Genomic DNA, 17013 nt, shown 5'->3' on the forward strand with positions numbered 1-17013 from the left:
TCACCCAGACAATGATAAGAATGCAGCTGTATTTTTGTTAAATTTTTCTGCATAATGTCTGTCAAACTCTGGCAAATTGGTTTCTATGTACCAACCTCATGATGCCCATTTTGTTTGACTTTTTATCTTGGTACCCGCAAAGTCTGCAATAAATGCATCACAAACTTCAGGAAACAAAATATGCAAGAAACATTTTGTGTGTTTGAGATAGACTCACACTTAGATATTAAAGCAGAAAAAAACAATTTGAAACTACCATTGCTTGTTAAAGTGGAAAACTTTACAAACACTGGACATCGAGAATATGGTGAGGCTCACTACATTTTTATTTCCCCTCGTACATCCATCTTGCTGCCCTACAATTTCATTCATTGTATGAACACATATGGTACTTTTTTTTTTTACTTAGCAATAACAACTGGTTGAAAGTATTGGGGTCTGTCTTGAAATTTATGACAGATCCCTTTCCACATCTGCACATTATTTCAGCTTTTAAGAAAACTTGTGACTACTCATCACCATGTTTATTTCCAAAGCAGCCATAGTATATCAAAGTATATCAAATACTCCAGGTTCTGAATTTCAGAACTTTCAGGTGATTGTCAGTGTTAGAAGCAGTAGGTTCCACTGACATCCAAACACAACACAAACAAAATGTTAGTAGGATATTTATTTCTTCTTTTTCTTTTGAGTATTATCAGTAAGTGGAATGTGTAAGACATAAGTGCTTTACCTGAATACCTGAGTACTCGAGTACATCTCACCATGAGAGAACACATCACCAGTGAACCTAGAGTGAGTCAGCAGAGTCAAGGTTCCAGGCCAAAACCTTCTCCCTTACAGCATGAGTGAGTTCAGTTATGCGCCAAACTCAACAATATTCCAATAATATGGTAGGGGTTTGTAAATACTCAAGTCTGGACCATGAAAATGAAGTCATCAATAGCATGAACATCGATTTGCGCAGTTGGAAACAAGATGACATGATTCGACCAAGTCAGCAAGCCTGGCCACCTAGTCTTGTTAGTCGCCTCTTATGGCAAGCATGGGTTGCTGAAGACCTGTTCTACCCTGGACCTTCACTGGTTGCATGACACATGAAGATGAATCAGGCCATGTCAACATGTCCACAGAAATGCTTCACACAGAATGACAGTGTATTTGCAAATTCTTCATGCATCAGTCCTTGGTCAAGGTGTCCTTGAGTCTGTAGAGGTCACAGTCCACAATTGCACATCCTGGTCTCTCCCCAGCATCAGCTCACACAATGCCATCTACCGACAGGAGAATCTCACGCACTTTCTGGTTCCTTCTCACTTTCTGGAGCTCAGCATTCTGAAATATTGCATAAAAAAACAGTCAGGTTGAATTGTATGATAAACTCGTCTCCTCATGTCAGTGCATCTAGATTTTGAAGCAAAACCAAAACATGGGCTATGTGAATATCAGTTTCTGGTGACAGCACTTTCAAAGGCTGTTTACCAGCCATTAAATATTTAGTTTCTACAAGAGGCTTGTAAATTATATTTGAAACCTCTGAATTTCAGTCAGAGTATAATGTTCTTCCAGGTAATATTTGGACTATGGGAACCCACATTTGTTGTAATGCGCAACTAACAAGAGGTTGACACGTCATCATATCTTAAATGTGTCGATTGATGCTCATGATGCAAATCACTGACTCCTCTGGTCCAGATTCAAATATTTATAGACTGCTGTTTTATAACTGGAAAATTTCTGAGTGCAGTGTTAAACAAACCAGGCAGCACTCTAACTGCTTTTCCAGCATATAATTGTTACCATGAATAGAGAAATCACACCACATGTTAGGCAGAGATATGCGAGTTGTTTATTGTTCTGAACTGTCAACATATCAAGCAAATACACCAAACCCAAGTAACCCTCACCTTCCAGACAATAACCAACCCATCGGTGCCACAGGACACCAACCCTTCATGGTCAAAGTCCACAAATGTCTGCAATCAGAAAACGATTCTGTGCTAACCACAACAAATATACAACGAAAATGCCTCCATTCAAAATGTACGCACACTGAAGATATCCCTCTTGTTTAACTATATATACTGGACAAAATAAGTTAGGGATATTGGTATTTTTGTGACTGATATTTTATCAGTATGTCAGTGAATAAATACATCATTATTCATAATTTCAAAATTTACATAAAATCCCTCTTTTTGTCAAGTATAATATTATATGTACACTTAGTTCATGTTTTACAGGACAAATTTTATGGATAAACTTCTTCAGTTTATTTGATAAGCCCCGAAACATCGTAAAATAAACTCAAGAAGTTGATATCCATAACATTTGTCCTGTATTACTCTAAACTTCGAAATGCCTTTGAAGAATCACAGAATATCTCATACTAGTCAGTTAAACACCTGATGTTGCTATGGTTACCTGGACAGACCCGGAGTGGGCCACACACTCTCCCAGTAGTGAAACATCTAGTGTGTGTTCAGCGAAGTTCACTTGCTTCAGCTGCTCTCCACTGCAAGGAAGCAATGGCCATTAGGCCAGACCAATTATGTTTTACGGATCCACTCTCCATATTTTTTCAAAAATAAGAAAAAATAAATAAATAATTTTCCCCACTCTAAAAATAAAATCCTCATATTTATATTGGCTAGAAATGTAAACTCACAAGAAAATAGTTTTTCAGTTGTTTTTGACCCATATCCACTTCATAAATTGCCAAAAGTACAATACTTTGAGTATTTAGAAGGAATATTACTTTCATTGGAAATTGTATTTTTATTGTTTTTCTCGTCATGACTGTATGACGTCAAAGTTATGACGTCACGATGCTAATACCTCTGTCACTGTAGTATTAGACACTGAATGACTCGTGGAAAGCCGAGTGTCATTACACTTGTTGAATTCTTAGGAAAGCAGTACTCTGCACGATATTATTTTGCCAGTGTTGGGTGAGTAATAAATAAAATACTAACATACTAAACTATCATATTTATGAAACGAGTGAATGGTATCGGTATCTAACTTCCTTTCACTCATTAGATATCGAACCACTCACTCGTTTCATAAATGAATGGTATCGGTATCTAACTCGTTTTCTTTCGTTAGATAGTGAACCATTGACTCGTTTCATAAATATGGTATTACAAGGACATAGTTTAGTATTCTCTCTGTTGATAATAGAGAAAGTGGTACCTTAGACCAGTGAACCTTTCCATGGGCAACAACAGATTCAGGTAATCATGGGCAGAATCGTAGTCCTCACTGGCTGGTGCTCTGCCCCATAGCCGAATTGACCCATCCTCCGAAGATGTCACCAAAAATGCCCTGAGCGAATCATGTGTAAGGTAATACAGGGAACCATTCAGCGTCAGGTTTGGACATATCGGTTTTCAAATGAAGATCATATTTTCCATAAATGTACATGTTTTGGGCCATGTGCAACATCAAAATCTTGGCATTAAATTGATAGTATTTCCCATAATTATACATAAGCTTACAACGATTATAAGATCAGTAGAAAAGGACCCTTGTCTGGGAAGCTAGTGGAATTATTCACTGAATGTAACATTCAAGCCACTTTTCATGGCAGAGGGTGCCAGGGTGTCAGAATCACACAGTGAGCTTGGGAAGAGAGGTTCAGGTAGACACATTTACCACAAAACTGACTCACTGATGGGAAAATCTTCCCATATGCATACATTCTCCATACCAATCATTAATTGATCTGGAAATCTCAAATTCTGGACACTGTACTGTCAGGATTAAACAGTGTTTTTGGATCCTGCATTTGTCAAGAGAGAAACACATGTCAGGCTGCAAAATTTCCTCAGGTAATAATACAGGCAATTCCCCTATGAACATTTATGTAAACATTGATCTATTCAAATGTTGGACAGGCATTTAGATCACCTGCTGAAGGGGCAAGTATTAACCCAGAAATACTGTAAGTAATAAAGAAGTTGAACACCCCTAACAAATGTCTTGTATTCCATCTATTCGAATTTACGCTCAGGCACTTCATGTTTATCCAACTGACCCATCACAAGCTAGTCCAATATGAAGAATCTTGGAGTAGTGAGCAGCCAGCTTCCTCACAGCCACTCTCTCCTTACCAACACTCACATCAAACATACAGAACCCGGAGCCCATTGCAGCAAACAGGTATCTCTGCAAGGACAATATCATGTAAAGAACGGATCGGAAGATCTTAGTGGAGATTTACTATCTGTATTTAACATGAATCACTCGAAAAAACACGATTTGTTCCAAGGCAAGATAATGACTATGGTTAAATTATTTGGTGCAAATCTGATACAAGGTTATTCAACCTTTTCCGCCTTGTGTATTTAAAGCCAACCTTGAAATCCAAAAGTGATCATTTGAAAAAAAGGGATGTGAAGTTCTAATGGTTACACTTTTGTGAAACATGCTATTACAATATTCTTATAAATATTCTCAATCAAGCTCCAATGTGCCTTTCACTGCTATGAGAAGAAAAATAATCATCCTGAAAAAGAACTCTGCCGCACTGCCATATTTTAATTTTCTGTCATGAGTTTCAGTGAGAATGGAAAGTGTAAGAAAGAGCTCTGACCTCCTGCACACAGAACATGCTCTGGATGCTGTATGGATAAAGATGTTTGTCTCCCACATACTCCGACACAGTGTTGAAGGTCTTGGCAGGCAGAAAGTTCTGTGATGTCCACAAAATAATTGTCCCATCTATAGATCCGCTAGCAAAGCAGGACTCTGGAATCAAAACGCTACGCTATCAGTCACACCAGCTATCCTGGTATAAAGGCAAGAATGTATAGAAGTCACCTTATTTATTTTAAGAAACACAATGTTGGCATCCTTGAATGTTTGACTTTATGCATAACAATTCAAAATGCTGCTCAAAGACTTTGTTTTGTATTTATTAACAAAAAGATTAAAGGAACATCACTTGGAGAAAGAAAATGATTTTTGTGGTTTAGCAAGTCCATTGAAGAAATCCGTGGAAGGTCCAAATGACCCCTGGTATAGGTAAATAACTTTTTTTTTGAGTGTCCATTAGAAGTAAATGACAGTAAAGAAGTTGTATATGTATAGAAATCTCCTGCTTGTGCTTGTAAAAAGTTATTCTAATGGCACAACAATGAACATGGCCAATTTACTTCTAATAAGTCAAGCGTTAATGCGTTCATCGTGCCAAAGGTGAGTGAATGAGTAGGTTTGATTTTATGCCAATTTTAGCAATATTCCAGCAATATCATGGCAGGGGACACAAAGAAATGGACTTCATACATTTTGCCAATGTAGGGAATCGAACCCAGGTCTTCAGCATGATGCGCAAACACTTTAACCACTAGACTACCCCACCACCCTCATGCCAAAGGCTCATGTTCTATTTCCCATTTTCCCATGTGGGTACAATGTGTGAAGTCCATTTCTGGTATCCCTTGTCATGATATTGCTGGAATATTTCTCACAGCCGCTAAAATAGCTCACTCTAATAAGTCTTTGTTTACAAATAACAAAAACAACTTCACTAGACTTAAGTCTCTGTGAATCATATACAAGGACTCTGAATACTTCAAGTCTACCTCAGTATTTATTGGTGCTAAAATTGTACCATTAATGATCTCACAAGTGCTGCTGTTATTATTGTGTTATGAAACAAGGTAGGCTAACTCTGCAGTAAGCTGTCATACCAGAAATGCTGATGAGGCTGTGGATGGCCTCTCGGTGTGATGGCAGCTTCTTCACAAGGGAGATCTCCTTGTCATCTGGCTCCCCACCAGTCATTGGGTTCACCACGGAGTACACCACTACAACAGGTAGTTTACCACCGAGTCACCCATTGCTACAATAGGGTAGCCACCATGACACACATCCTCAATATTGCCTAGGTATTCATTCCAATAACTTTCTACTATACCCTGGATGCACCTCCTGGCTCCACATTCTCACAGTAGCCAATCAGCTAAATAGTCATTAAAACCAAGCCTGATAGCAGCTGCAGCTGCGAAGATTTGTTCGCAGTTCAACTCAGATTTTGGGGAAATCATACAGACAAACTGACAAGTTCGAACCTTTTAAAAAATATGCAAGAACTCCTGCTACCTCTTTCATAGTACCTCAGCATCATTTGTGTTGCCAAGTTTAATTGTTTAGATAACTTAAAAAGCAAAAGTGAGTTGTGATTGGTTCACTCAACTTCCCAGCGTAGACACCTGAATGGATAAAATGCCAGCCAAGGGAGATAATAAATTCATCAAGCTGAGAGGTAGAAGCATCCAGGGTATGGTGGAGAGTTATCAACATGTATATCCTGGACATATCGAGGATGCATAACACAGTGTCTAGTACTATTCAGCTACATTCCAGAAACATGCCTGAACCACACAAAAATGTTTTTGACATCACAAGCAATAATTCATGCTGCAGTCAGCATTACAGCTGATTTTTATATAAAGGTCACATGCAACGTAAAACACAACTTTGCGGATTCTGGTACCTTTCGGTATGCATTTACCGAAACAAATCATAAAAAATGCCAATTCAACCTATAAAGTTGAAAAAAACGCGATGAAAAAAAAGCCCGCGAAATCGGAGTTCAAACGTTTCACTAAATTCCCCCCAGCGCTGGGGGGAAAACTGGTTTCAACAGCTGTGCTCCGCTGCGCCAGTGACGCATGCGCAGTGAATAGGTTCGCGGAGCTCGAAACAGTAGACATGCCCAGCGTCTGAGGTTGTGAGCAGTAGTCTAATCTTGGTTGTGTACACAAACAATTAAATAATTTTCTCGTTACGTAAAAACAACTTGTTGATTGTGGTAAGCAGTCTTTGTCACAGAGAAAGCTCAGTGTCTGGTTTATTCACACCTATATGTCTGCCTGCCTGTCTGCTAAAGACAATATGCAATACACAGCTTCAATCATTGACCACGTGCAATTTGAACTTAACATCTATCAGACTATACGACATAAAGAAAATAAGTTGATTTATGACTCGTACACCCGAGTCGCGTGTCTGCCACATTATGTAATTAGGCACGTGTGATACACATGACATGTTTTTATGTCTGTGGGTTGCAAACATACTACATTCATTTTTTTCGGATGACTGGATGTGACGGAAACTGGTGGAAACTCTTGTCAGTTTCAAGTCCTGCTTTGTACTTGGACGAATGACAGATTCCAGCCACGCAGTAGTTGACCATCTCTACTGACATGATTTTTAATTGGATCGAGCGCAAATTCAGAGAACATGTATTTTCCAAACCCAACATCTCTCTGTACATTCTTCATGGATAACGACTTCTTTTAGTGTATATGATTTTGTTTGACAACAGTATATGAATCCACACTGAAACGACGCATCAAGTACACAAAAAGAAGTTGTTATCCATACAGAATCTTACTTTCTTGTTACTGGCTATACTTCTAAAATGCCCATCAAACAGATCATCTTTCTGTACACACAATGAACCCTCAGCATATCAGCAAATGAAACAGCCAATCGGAAACCGTCGTTACACTTGAGTGCATATCCACCCGGTATGACTGGGTTCGGTCTCCCGCAGGCTTTGTTTCGAGGGAAGTAAGCCCAAGTACAAAATATTGCACTTTTGAATCGTGATTGTACGCTTATAATTTTGTTTATTCGTTTTTTAAACAGCAATGTATATTATATGTCATGAATAAGTGATAAATGTGTTTTAATAATGTTTGATTTTTTGGTTGCATGTGACCTTTAAATAAAGGATCAATTCTTTCTATTATTATCACATAACAAATAAAATGTTGAAGTTGTCTGAGCATCTGGGATATGATAAGTCACCAAATCTTTTAGGTAGCTAGCATGAGTTGGCAAAAAACAGTTTTGACCTTGACCCTCAGAGAGATGTGATGTAAGTGTCTCAAGCTAAAATACATCCCGTCCTCACCCAGTTGCTTGTCAGCAGCTGTGACAATGTGATCCGTCTTCACCACAATCATCAGGGAGATATCTGAATACATACATCACACTAAGACCAGCAAAACAAAACAGTGAAAAAACATATGTAATTTTTCTGATGGATCATCGAATTCCATGTGTTACCATGACTCTTATCTTGGTATTTACTCAATGTTTTCTTTACTTAAGTGCAATGGCAGTCAAGTATTGTCATGACTTTTAAAACAATTATCGCAACAAATATCATAAACACTCTTATCAATCTCCACTGCATGAAAGCTTGAAATTTAATATAGCATTGTTTTGCTAACCATTTGTGAAATTCCAGGATGATGAATTTCACTTGGTGTACATGTTGGGAATCAAACTGCATTGAAACATACATGGCTACTTCACATACCAAATTCTGATTCAGTCCATTTGTGTTTACATGAGAATGATGAATGATTAAATAACATGAAATAGGGATGAGTGCACAAAATATAAATAAGACACATGATCCTGAAACATCTGTACCCAACAGGATCTGACATCTTACATTTTATGATCGATCACGGAAATAGTTATTTAAGAAAATATCAAGTAACATTGCTCTATTTTCACTCTTCAAGCCATGGGGTGGCAAACAGCTGAGGGAACAGCACCAGCAGACACTTCATATCTTTGCGCATCAACATCGGCAACAACACAGACAGTGGTGTCGCCAACATCTCCCGTCTTCAGACTTTATTGAACATTTCTGGGACAAATTGGATCGCCATGTGCAACAGCGTGACCCTCAGCCACAGACGTCATTTTTTTCAGCATGATAACGCTCGGCCGCTCACAGCAAGAATAACCAGGGATTTCCTTGCCCAGAACAACGTCCAGGTTCTTGATTGGCCCTCGCGATCACCGGATCTTAACCCTATTGAACATTTGTGGGACGAATTGGATCGTCATGTGCGACAGCGTGACCCTCAGCCACAGACGCTACCTGCTCTGTTTGTGGCCTTGAGGAAAGGGTACCAATTCATTCCCAGGCACTTCATCCAGAATCTGGTAAAGGCTATGGGACACTATTGATGCTAATGGTGGCCACACAAGATACAGACTGCTCTGCAACCTAGACCTTGGAACACTTGTCACTTGTGACGTACAGTTTCTTGCAGCAGTTGACTGTTAATGTTCATTCAGGTTTTCTTCATGACTGCCCTGTATTACTGAACCCTAGGAGTATAAACTGATAACAATTTGGGGCTATGCGTTTCTGTTTCTTAGTAGCATATTTGACCTGCAGTATATACTCATATGGCTTTCTGATGACATGGTTACCACTAGCTAATATTTCCGAAAGCTGACATCCTTCAGTATTGACAAAAAATGCTATTTTCAGCAATTCTGTACACACTGTTGACAGTGTTGTAGCGTGCTCCCAGTGCATTACCCAGAAGTGATTGTACAGAAAATAGCATTCGGAATCATTCGGATACAAACCTTTTTGAGGTAAAAGTTCAAAAGGTATGTGTGAATGTCCACTTTTGTGATTTGAGAAACTTCTGATTGGTCAATCGTAAAGGTTACCTGATGCCACCTCCCATTTGGGTTGTTAGACTTCATAGAGGAGTATAACGAATAATACTTAGACTAAGTTTACTTAGACTGGGTGCTACAGCCCCGTTATTAGCCAAAAAAGGTTTTTAGACTAATTTTTGTTATGGTTGTTGAGAACTTGAATCTTTTAAATGGAAGCAATATATGTATCCTTGCACAGTATTACTGGCAGTTACATGTATATATATAGCAGACATTTCTGACTGACATTGCGCATAAGAAAACAAACAGATGGGTGAAAAGAGAGTGGGACTCACCCTCCTGATCCTTGCGATGTACCATGTGCAGGAGTTTCCCATCATGCCTCCACACAGACAGGTGCTCTCCTCCCCCACAGAAGATCTCCCCATCCCCCATCATCACCAGACACTGAATACAGACACATATAGACATCTACAATCTCTACACAGACAGGTTCTCTCCCCATCCTCAATCACCACCAGACACTGGATACAGACTCATACAGACAGCTACAGTCTCCACACAAGATCTCAGATCTTCCCAACTCCCGTCTTGCTACAATTGCTTGCAAATACTACTTCTGTCAATGCCTACCCTGGACTATACCCCAGGACCTAGATTTTCGAGGTTCTCTTAGCACAAAGTAGTCATAAGTTAACATTAATGTATGGAAAATAAGACTATGCTAGCGCTAAGAGAACTTTAAAAATCCAGGCCCTGGCCTCTCGTCTGGCTTGTTTGTTTGTTTGTTTGTTTAATGCTGTACTCAGTCATATTCCAATCACATGTTAATAATAGGGTCTCTCCAAGCCAGTCCAGTGATCAACAGCATGAGCATCAATCCATGTAATTGGGATCCAATGACATGTCAACCAAGACAGCGAGCTAGGCCATCCAATCCAGTGAGTATTATGACAAGAATGGGTTACTGAAGACCAACCTGGAAATTCATGGGTAGCTGACTGTGTCTCACCTTGACTGAGCTGTTATGTTCGGTGATGATGTGTTGACAGGTTCCAGTGTCAATGTTCCATATCTGAAGGTACAAGTCATGCAGGTCATAAATTACACAAGATGAGCAACACACCTTTCTCATCCTGTTAAGCAGTGTTAGACACTGTGGAAGAATGTGTCTATGATTATACATGGTACCTGTAGTTAAGAAAGGGCAATGGGGTACTAGAATTAGACAGAATGATATGAGCTTATTCCAGAATCATCTGACTTAGACTATTTAGAATTTTCCAGAATTTTGTGCTTGTATATATATGGGGATCTGGCTATTGCCTCTAATCTCACATTACATTTCAAGCCACACAATGACCAAACTTGTACAAGATGATTACTTGTCAACATTTTTCATCTTCAAGCAGTAACTGTTATCTGAAGACGTTGATATGTGTACCCTGTTAAGTTACTTGTTTTGGTGTTAAATATATCATTACTGTTATCAAGACAAATGAACAATGATATCGGTGGTGAACACCTTGATTTACATTTGACAAACAAAAACATTCTATGCTATTCAGAACATTTTTTCACTTTTCATCGTCTTTAGAGCTGGTGGAAACTGTAAACTATTCAAAAGAAAACATTGCCAAGGCCATGTACAGTATGGATGAATAGACATGTTAAACAACAAATGTTTGTCTGACCCTGATCTGTTTATCGGATGACCCAGTCAGAAGCAACCAATCGTCTGAGAAGTCTCGCTGAGGCATCAACAGCAACATACATGTGATACGGTGTGAGTGACCACTCAGGACTTGAAGTTTCCTGCCAATCTGAAGCACATATGGTACTGCATTATCCTCGTGGTTAGAATATTGGCCTTTAGTAACCAATGCTTGTCATGAAAGGCAACTAACATGATCAGGTGGTCAGACTTGCTGACTTCGTTGACACATGTTATCAGTTGCTGATTGTACAGTGATGCTCATGATGTTGACCACTGGATTGTATGCTCCAGGCTCAATTTTTTACAGACCACCGTCATATATCTGGAATATTGTTCAGTGCAGTGTAAAACTAAGCTCACTCATTATCCTCCTGGAGAATCTCTCTGGAAAGTCAGTTTATGATGCAGAAACAACGTGTCCCATGATGGTAATTATCAGATCTTCAGTAAATCAACAGGTAAGAAATATACTGTCCATCAGGAATGTAATGATGAATTTTTAACAGGATACAAATCCCATCTTCATCAGTTTTCTCATTTTACTACAGATCCAGAAACACCTTTTTTGACAAAACAGAAACATGCTTGGTTCACAACATGAAAAATAATAACTTCTGAAGGGTTACATGTCACATTGAGTCATCAATAAAAACACTTTTTATTGTGTCAATACTTACTTCAACAGACAAAAATAATGCTGAACTGTCTTATGTGTCAGCATGATTCCAATATTCTGACTAGTCAATAAAAGTCGGGATCTTAACCCATGTCAGACACCATACACATAATATATATTATTCGACTGTTCGCGTGAATCTCACCTGTATGTCCCATATGATCACCTTCCCATCATCCCCTGCAGATGCACACCTGACAGAATGGAAATGTATAGAAAATGCATGCAGTATGAATGACAGAAATATCAGATCAATATCCTTCTCAAGTGTGAGAGTATATGCAGGTCTCTAAGAAGACAGGGGTGCATGTAGAACAACCATATATATACCATATGGTGTGAAAATGTTTTCCCATGATTTAACACAGATTCTCGAAATGTTCTTACCCCTAAGAATTCTTAATTTTAAACGTAGCCAATGTGTTCAGATTGGGCTTAAGACGTTCATATAAAACCACAACTGGCAATATCCCAGTTATATCATGATGAACAATCGACACTGCCATAGTAGACTGATACCCACTGAAACAAATCAGTGAGTTCAAACATTTCATACATTAGGCCACTTCATTAGAATATCATAACCTACTAAACACCAGAGACAACCATTAATGGCAATGGGGAATGGTGAAACGATCCACACAAATCTCAGGCAAAGAGTCATGACAAAAATAAAATGTGCTGATGTTAGCTGCATTTCCATCATAGTAATGTGTTATTTCAAAGGAAGAGTCATAAAAATGGTAGGTAGGAATCCCATTTACTCTGCAGTTTATGGCAAGGGTAATGCATGTAGGACAATGGTTCTCATATCATGAATACTCACTACAGGGAGACCTGACTTGCTGTTCTATTGACATGCCTGCTCCCATATGTTAGGACACATGTTACCAAGAAAACAACTCAATAACAGATTGAAGATGGTTTCCTTTTGGGTTAGATATCTTCTTAATATTTTAATCAAATGCGAAGCCATGGAATTGTGGACATAGGCTAGGTTAGCAAATGCTGCCATGTCACTTTTAACTGTGAGTCAAGCTGATAAATTGTTTCAGTCAAAAGTTGAATGTAATATTTCCACCCCAGATGCTAGAAGAATGAACCAATTGCAAACCCAAAAACAGAGTGCTACAGAGTCATTTGTGCTGCAGGAGACTGAACTTGGCAATGACAACTGACATGCATCACAAAATCAGCTACCAAAGGTACATATGATAACAATAGGGCAGACTGGTGTGACGTAGTGATGTTGATACAGTGTGATGCAATGCAAAAAGTGTATTGCTGGCACAGGAACCCGATATCGCACTGTAGCTTTAACAAAGACCATATTATGGTCTATGTTTAACCTACAGTGCAATATCGGGTTCTTGTGATTGCTGGCACCTTTGATCATTCAACAAAGAATCTCAGAACATGCAATAAAACATATGGATGACAACTTCCATATTCCTTCCCTTGATCACTTGCTTAATGAAGAGTGTGAAAATCCACAACCGTTGTGATTACCAATAATACCACAACATTAAAAACACACCTTTTGTGATCAATCTTAAGCAATGTGCGGACAATGTCTGTGTGCTGATGTAATACAAGGATCTCAGAGTAAGGGTTGTGTGGCTGGTCATCCCTTATCTCCTCCACCTCAGCAGACTGAAACACATCCCAAAACATGAAAACCTTATCTGAACTACACAATATGAGCTGACTGTAATGAACTGACAAAGTAACAGATAAGCATGCAGCATAATGTTTACTTCCTTAAATTGTGACCAATGAAGTTCCTGGTTAGAAATGGTCTTCAGCAACCCATGCTTGTCGAAAGAGGCAAGTGAATGGGATCGGGCTGCCAAACCCACTGACATGGTTGACACGTCATCATATCCCGACTGCGTAGGTCAATACAGTAAGAATTCCACCTGTACCCCCACCCCAATCAAAAATCGAAATTACAACCTGAAATGCACACCTTACTTTAAACATACATTCAATATACTAGAGTGAGTAAGTTTAGTTTTACCCCTCACTCAACAATATTCCAGCCATATGGCAGTGGTCTGTAAATAATCGAGTCTGGACCATGCAAGTGATCAAAATTATGAGCATCGATCTGTACAATTGAGAACTGATGACGCGTTAACGAAGTCAGCAAGCTTGACCACCCGATCCCGTTGGTCGCCTCTTATGGCAAGCATGGTCACCTATTATGGCAAGCTATTCTATCCCAGACCTTCACCAGTCTCAACAAACTAGAACAGATATAAAAAAAACAATCAATAAACTTATGTCAGTGTTGAAATATTACACTTGGGAAGGAGCAAATTTACTATGTAAAAGGAGCAGGGTATGGGCGGAACTCTTTCCGGCGGCTCTGACGGGGAGCAATCAAGACAAATTATCACATCATTCCTTACTTGGATCTGTTCACAATACATTCAAATTATTATAATGAATTACTGATCACACTGAGGATGTAGGTATGCTTTTGATGGCGTCCTGTTGCTCGTGTAAATCACATCACCACTTCCGGGGTCCTTACAACAGCAGACACGTGAGAGTTCAGTACCATACAATATAGATCTGCAGCCAGGTAAATGGGGGTGGGTCTGGATGCAGGAGTAGATCTGGGTAAGCCGGCTAGATCTAAATGTACACTGCTGCTCAAAACAGCAACATTTCCCTCACCTGCTTTTCATCAGGTTTTTCCTTTTCTTTAGGATGCGATGCCCACAGTCGCTGTAACACTGACATATTGATGCAGAGCAGGACTGTGGGTATATCAGCTGTCGGGAGCAGGCAGGGACCTTCGCGAGGTGTTTCCTTGTTTTTGACGTCACAAACTAAAACGAGGCTAAGGAAATCCCCCACTTGGAGCGTGTAGCATCAAGAAAATTCAATCGCCCTGCTCAGAATATAGTTACATGAGGCTCCGACTGTTGGGCTGAATGAGCAGGAAAAAGGATTTTCAATACCTTTACTCCATGTCAACTAAAAGAATGGCATCCGTATGTATGCAGTAGTAAAAGAACGGAAATGCCTGAAAATTAAGTGCAGCTGAAACACGCAGAATATGAATCAAAACATTGAGATATAGAGAATCTCTCCCATGTGTCTGTACTGACATCAATCATATCAACACGAGTTGATAAAGTTACCAATTTTTATTTTTACTTTTATAAACGAGTGTTGATATAACTGATAACAGTAGACCCGAGGATGAGGTTCTAGTTATCATCAAAATTATTTTTCATTAGATTTCAATTAGGAGATAAACATCATGTGTTGGCCAATTTCCGGGTGTTATTGAGTATTTGAATCACGGGAATACATTTGGAACTGATGATGTCACCCAGAAATTGGCGAACACATGATGTTTATCGACATTGTAAACATAAGAGTAAGCCAAAGGGGTTTTACTGTTTGCACTCGTTTGCATCATAAACATCTCGAGACTTCAACAACTCGAGCAAGGCCTCTGTAAGTTTAAGATTGTTTCTGTAAACAATCGAGTCTGGACCAGACAATCCAGTGATCAACAGCATGAGCAGGTTGCGGAGAAACATAGGGCCCGACGTCTTCACCCGTCATGATCATGACACAGATGTTAACTCACAAACGATGATTCTTCAGCTTTAATCAATTATCACAAACTTAATTAATAACTTCATTTCTTGGGCCATGTGGAACTTGTGTTGATGACGTGGTGAACACAGATATAATTGCAAATTTATCGTCAGAGTTTCGGTACGATTTGTAAAAAAAATAAGGCAAATGTCATCTGAAGTTTCCTCAGAAAACAAAATGTGAAATGTTGGACTTCCTCGCTGATGATATCTGTGTGAAATGTCGGGGGAAACATTCAGGCAAGAAGTAGGCATTCCCGTGACCTGCACCTGTGGCCCCCATGACCTCCACCTGTGGCCCCTCCTTGCAGATCTGTTTCTGTACGAATCAGAATTTCTGCTCGAATTGACCCATCTTCGCTACAGGTTCCAGCTGTGATCACTGCTCCAACCATTTCAGGGCCCCAATGCTCGAAGCAAACCTAAATTTTTACTCAAATTTCAAACTGAGTTTGACAAAACGAAACAGCTGAATTGTAACTCAACTGTAGTTTTAAAATAAAAGGCCGATAGAAATTTAATTAACCTATCCACCAAACTCAAATTGTCTACCTTGTTTGAGTTCACTATTGATTTGAGTTTATTGTACGTCGGCGATGCACTGCTGTTCTCGCTGTGGGTATACCATATACCCATTACAGAGAGTTTCTGACATCGTGCCTACCCTTCATTTGGACTCCTCGCGTCCACGAGCATTAAATACTTTGTTCAGTTGTATTCTTGTGATCTCAATACCCACCTAATAAATTTACATTGATTTTTTTTCATTGTCATTTTTTTAACAGTGGTCATTTTCTTTTCCTGTATTATCACCTGTGGAACAGGTTCGCCACAGCATCCTCCACAACATCGGTAGTGCCAGGACCCAGAAGAATTTCTGATCAGACTGTGAGAAACCGCTTGCGTGAGGTTGGTATTCGTTCCAGACGACCTTTGCGAGGACACGTGTTTACATGTCGGCATCGGCAACAACACAGACAGTGGTGTCGCCAACATCTCCCATGGGGGGTAATAAAATTTTCGGGCCGAGCCGTAGATGCATCCAGGGTATAGTGGCGACTTATCGGAACGTATACCTGGAGATATCGAGAATGTTCTTCACCTAACGTGGCACATATATAGGTGTGGAGTTGAATTGGTGCCTTTTTGGTAGTTTTGGAATTCTGAATGACATATTTTTGGCGTTTCCATGGCAAGTAGGTTGACTTATACTCAAATCGGTGTAGTGTTCTTTTCCAGAGCAGAACTTTTAAACCGTTCATTGTTTCTTCACCAGATTTCGTACAAGGTAGTTTTGGAATTCTGATTAAAATATTTTTGTATGTTTCTTTGGCAACAAGGTTGGCTTCAACTGATGCTGGTGGTATTGCCCCTCTGCTGTATACACGGCAAAACATTTCACATAATCATAACTTGTAGACATTCATGATGGGCCCTTGTGGACGATATTGATGACTTCTTGTATGATACTATAATGTGGAATTCCAGAACTATCGCTTTGTCTTTCAAAACAGCAATAATAAACGCAACGTTTATAC

General features: G+C 39.4%; 1 protein-coding gene across 1 annotated transcript; it reads right to left on the minus strand.

Annotated features, from left to right (window-relative positions):
• Window positions 1–652: 652 nt before the first annotated feature.
• On the minus strand, window positions 653–14697 carry LOC137277748 (WD repeat-containing protein 41-like). Its single transcript, XM_067809662.1, has 14 exons — window positions 14538–14697; window positions 13390–13505; window positions 11998–12046; window positions 11154–11282; window positions 10472–10534; window positions 9795–9906; window positions 7934–7996; window positions 5697–5813; window positions 4598–4752; window positions 4040–4170; window positions 3196–3327; window positions 2425–2515; window positions 1908–1976; window positions 653–1335 (listed from the first exon to the last, which is right to left on the minus strand). Exons 1-14 carry the CDS (start codon window positions 14601–14603, stop codon window positions 1261–1263), a joined length of 1368 nt encoding a protein of 455 aa, XP_067665763.1. The 5' UTR covers window positions 14604–14697; the 3' UTR covers window positions 653–1260.
• Window positions 14698–17013: the final 2316 nt, after the last annotated feature.

This window comes from Haliotis asinina, chromosome 3, assembly GCF_037392515.1.
Source record: "Haliotis asinina isolate JCU_RB_2024 chromosome 3, JCU_Hal_asi_v2, whole genome shotgun sequence".
Taxonomy (NCBI): Eukaryota; Metazoa; Mollusca; class Gastropoda; order Lepetellida; family Haliotidae; genus Haliotis; species Haliotis asinina.

Coding starts and splice junctions, on each gene's coding strand:
- LOC137277748 (XM_067809662.1), bottom strand. CDS start 14,603: ATGTCAGTGTTACAGCGACTGTGGGCATCGCATCCTAAAGAAAAGGAA. Junction 11,283..11,997: donor TGATCATATGGGACATACAG/GTGAGATTCACG, acceptor TATGTGCTTCAG/ATTGGCAGGAAACTTCAAGT. Junction 5,814..7,933: donor AGCTGCTGACAAGCAACTGG/GTGAGGACGGGA, acceptor TACCTGTTGTAG/TGGTGTACTCCGTGGTGAAC.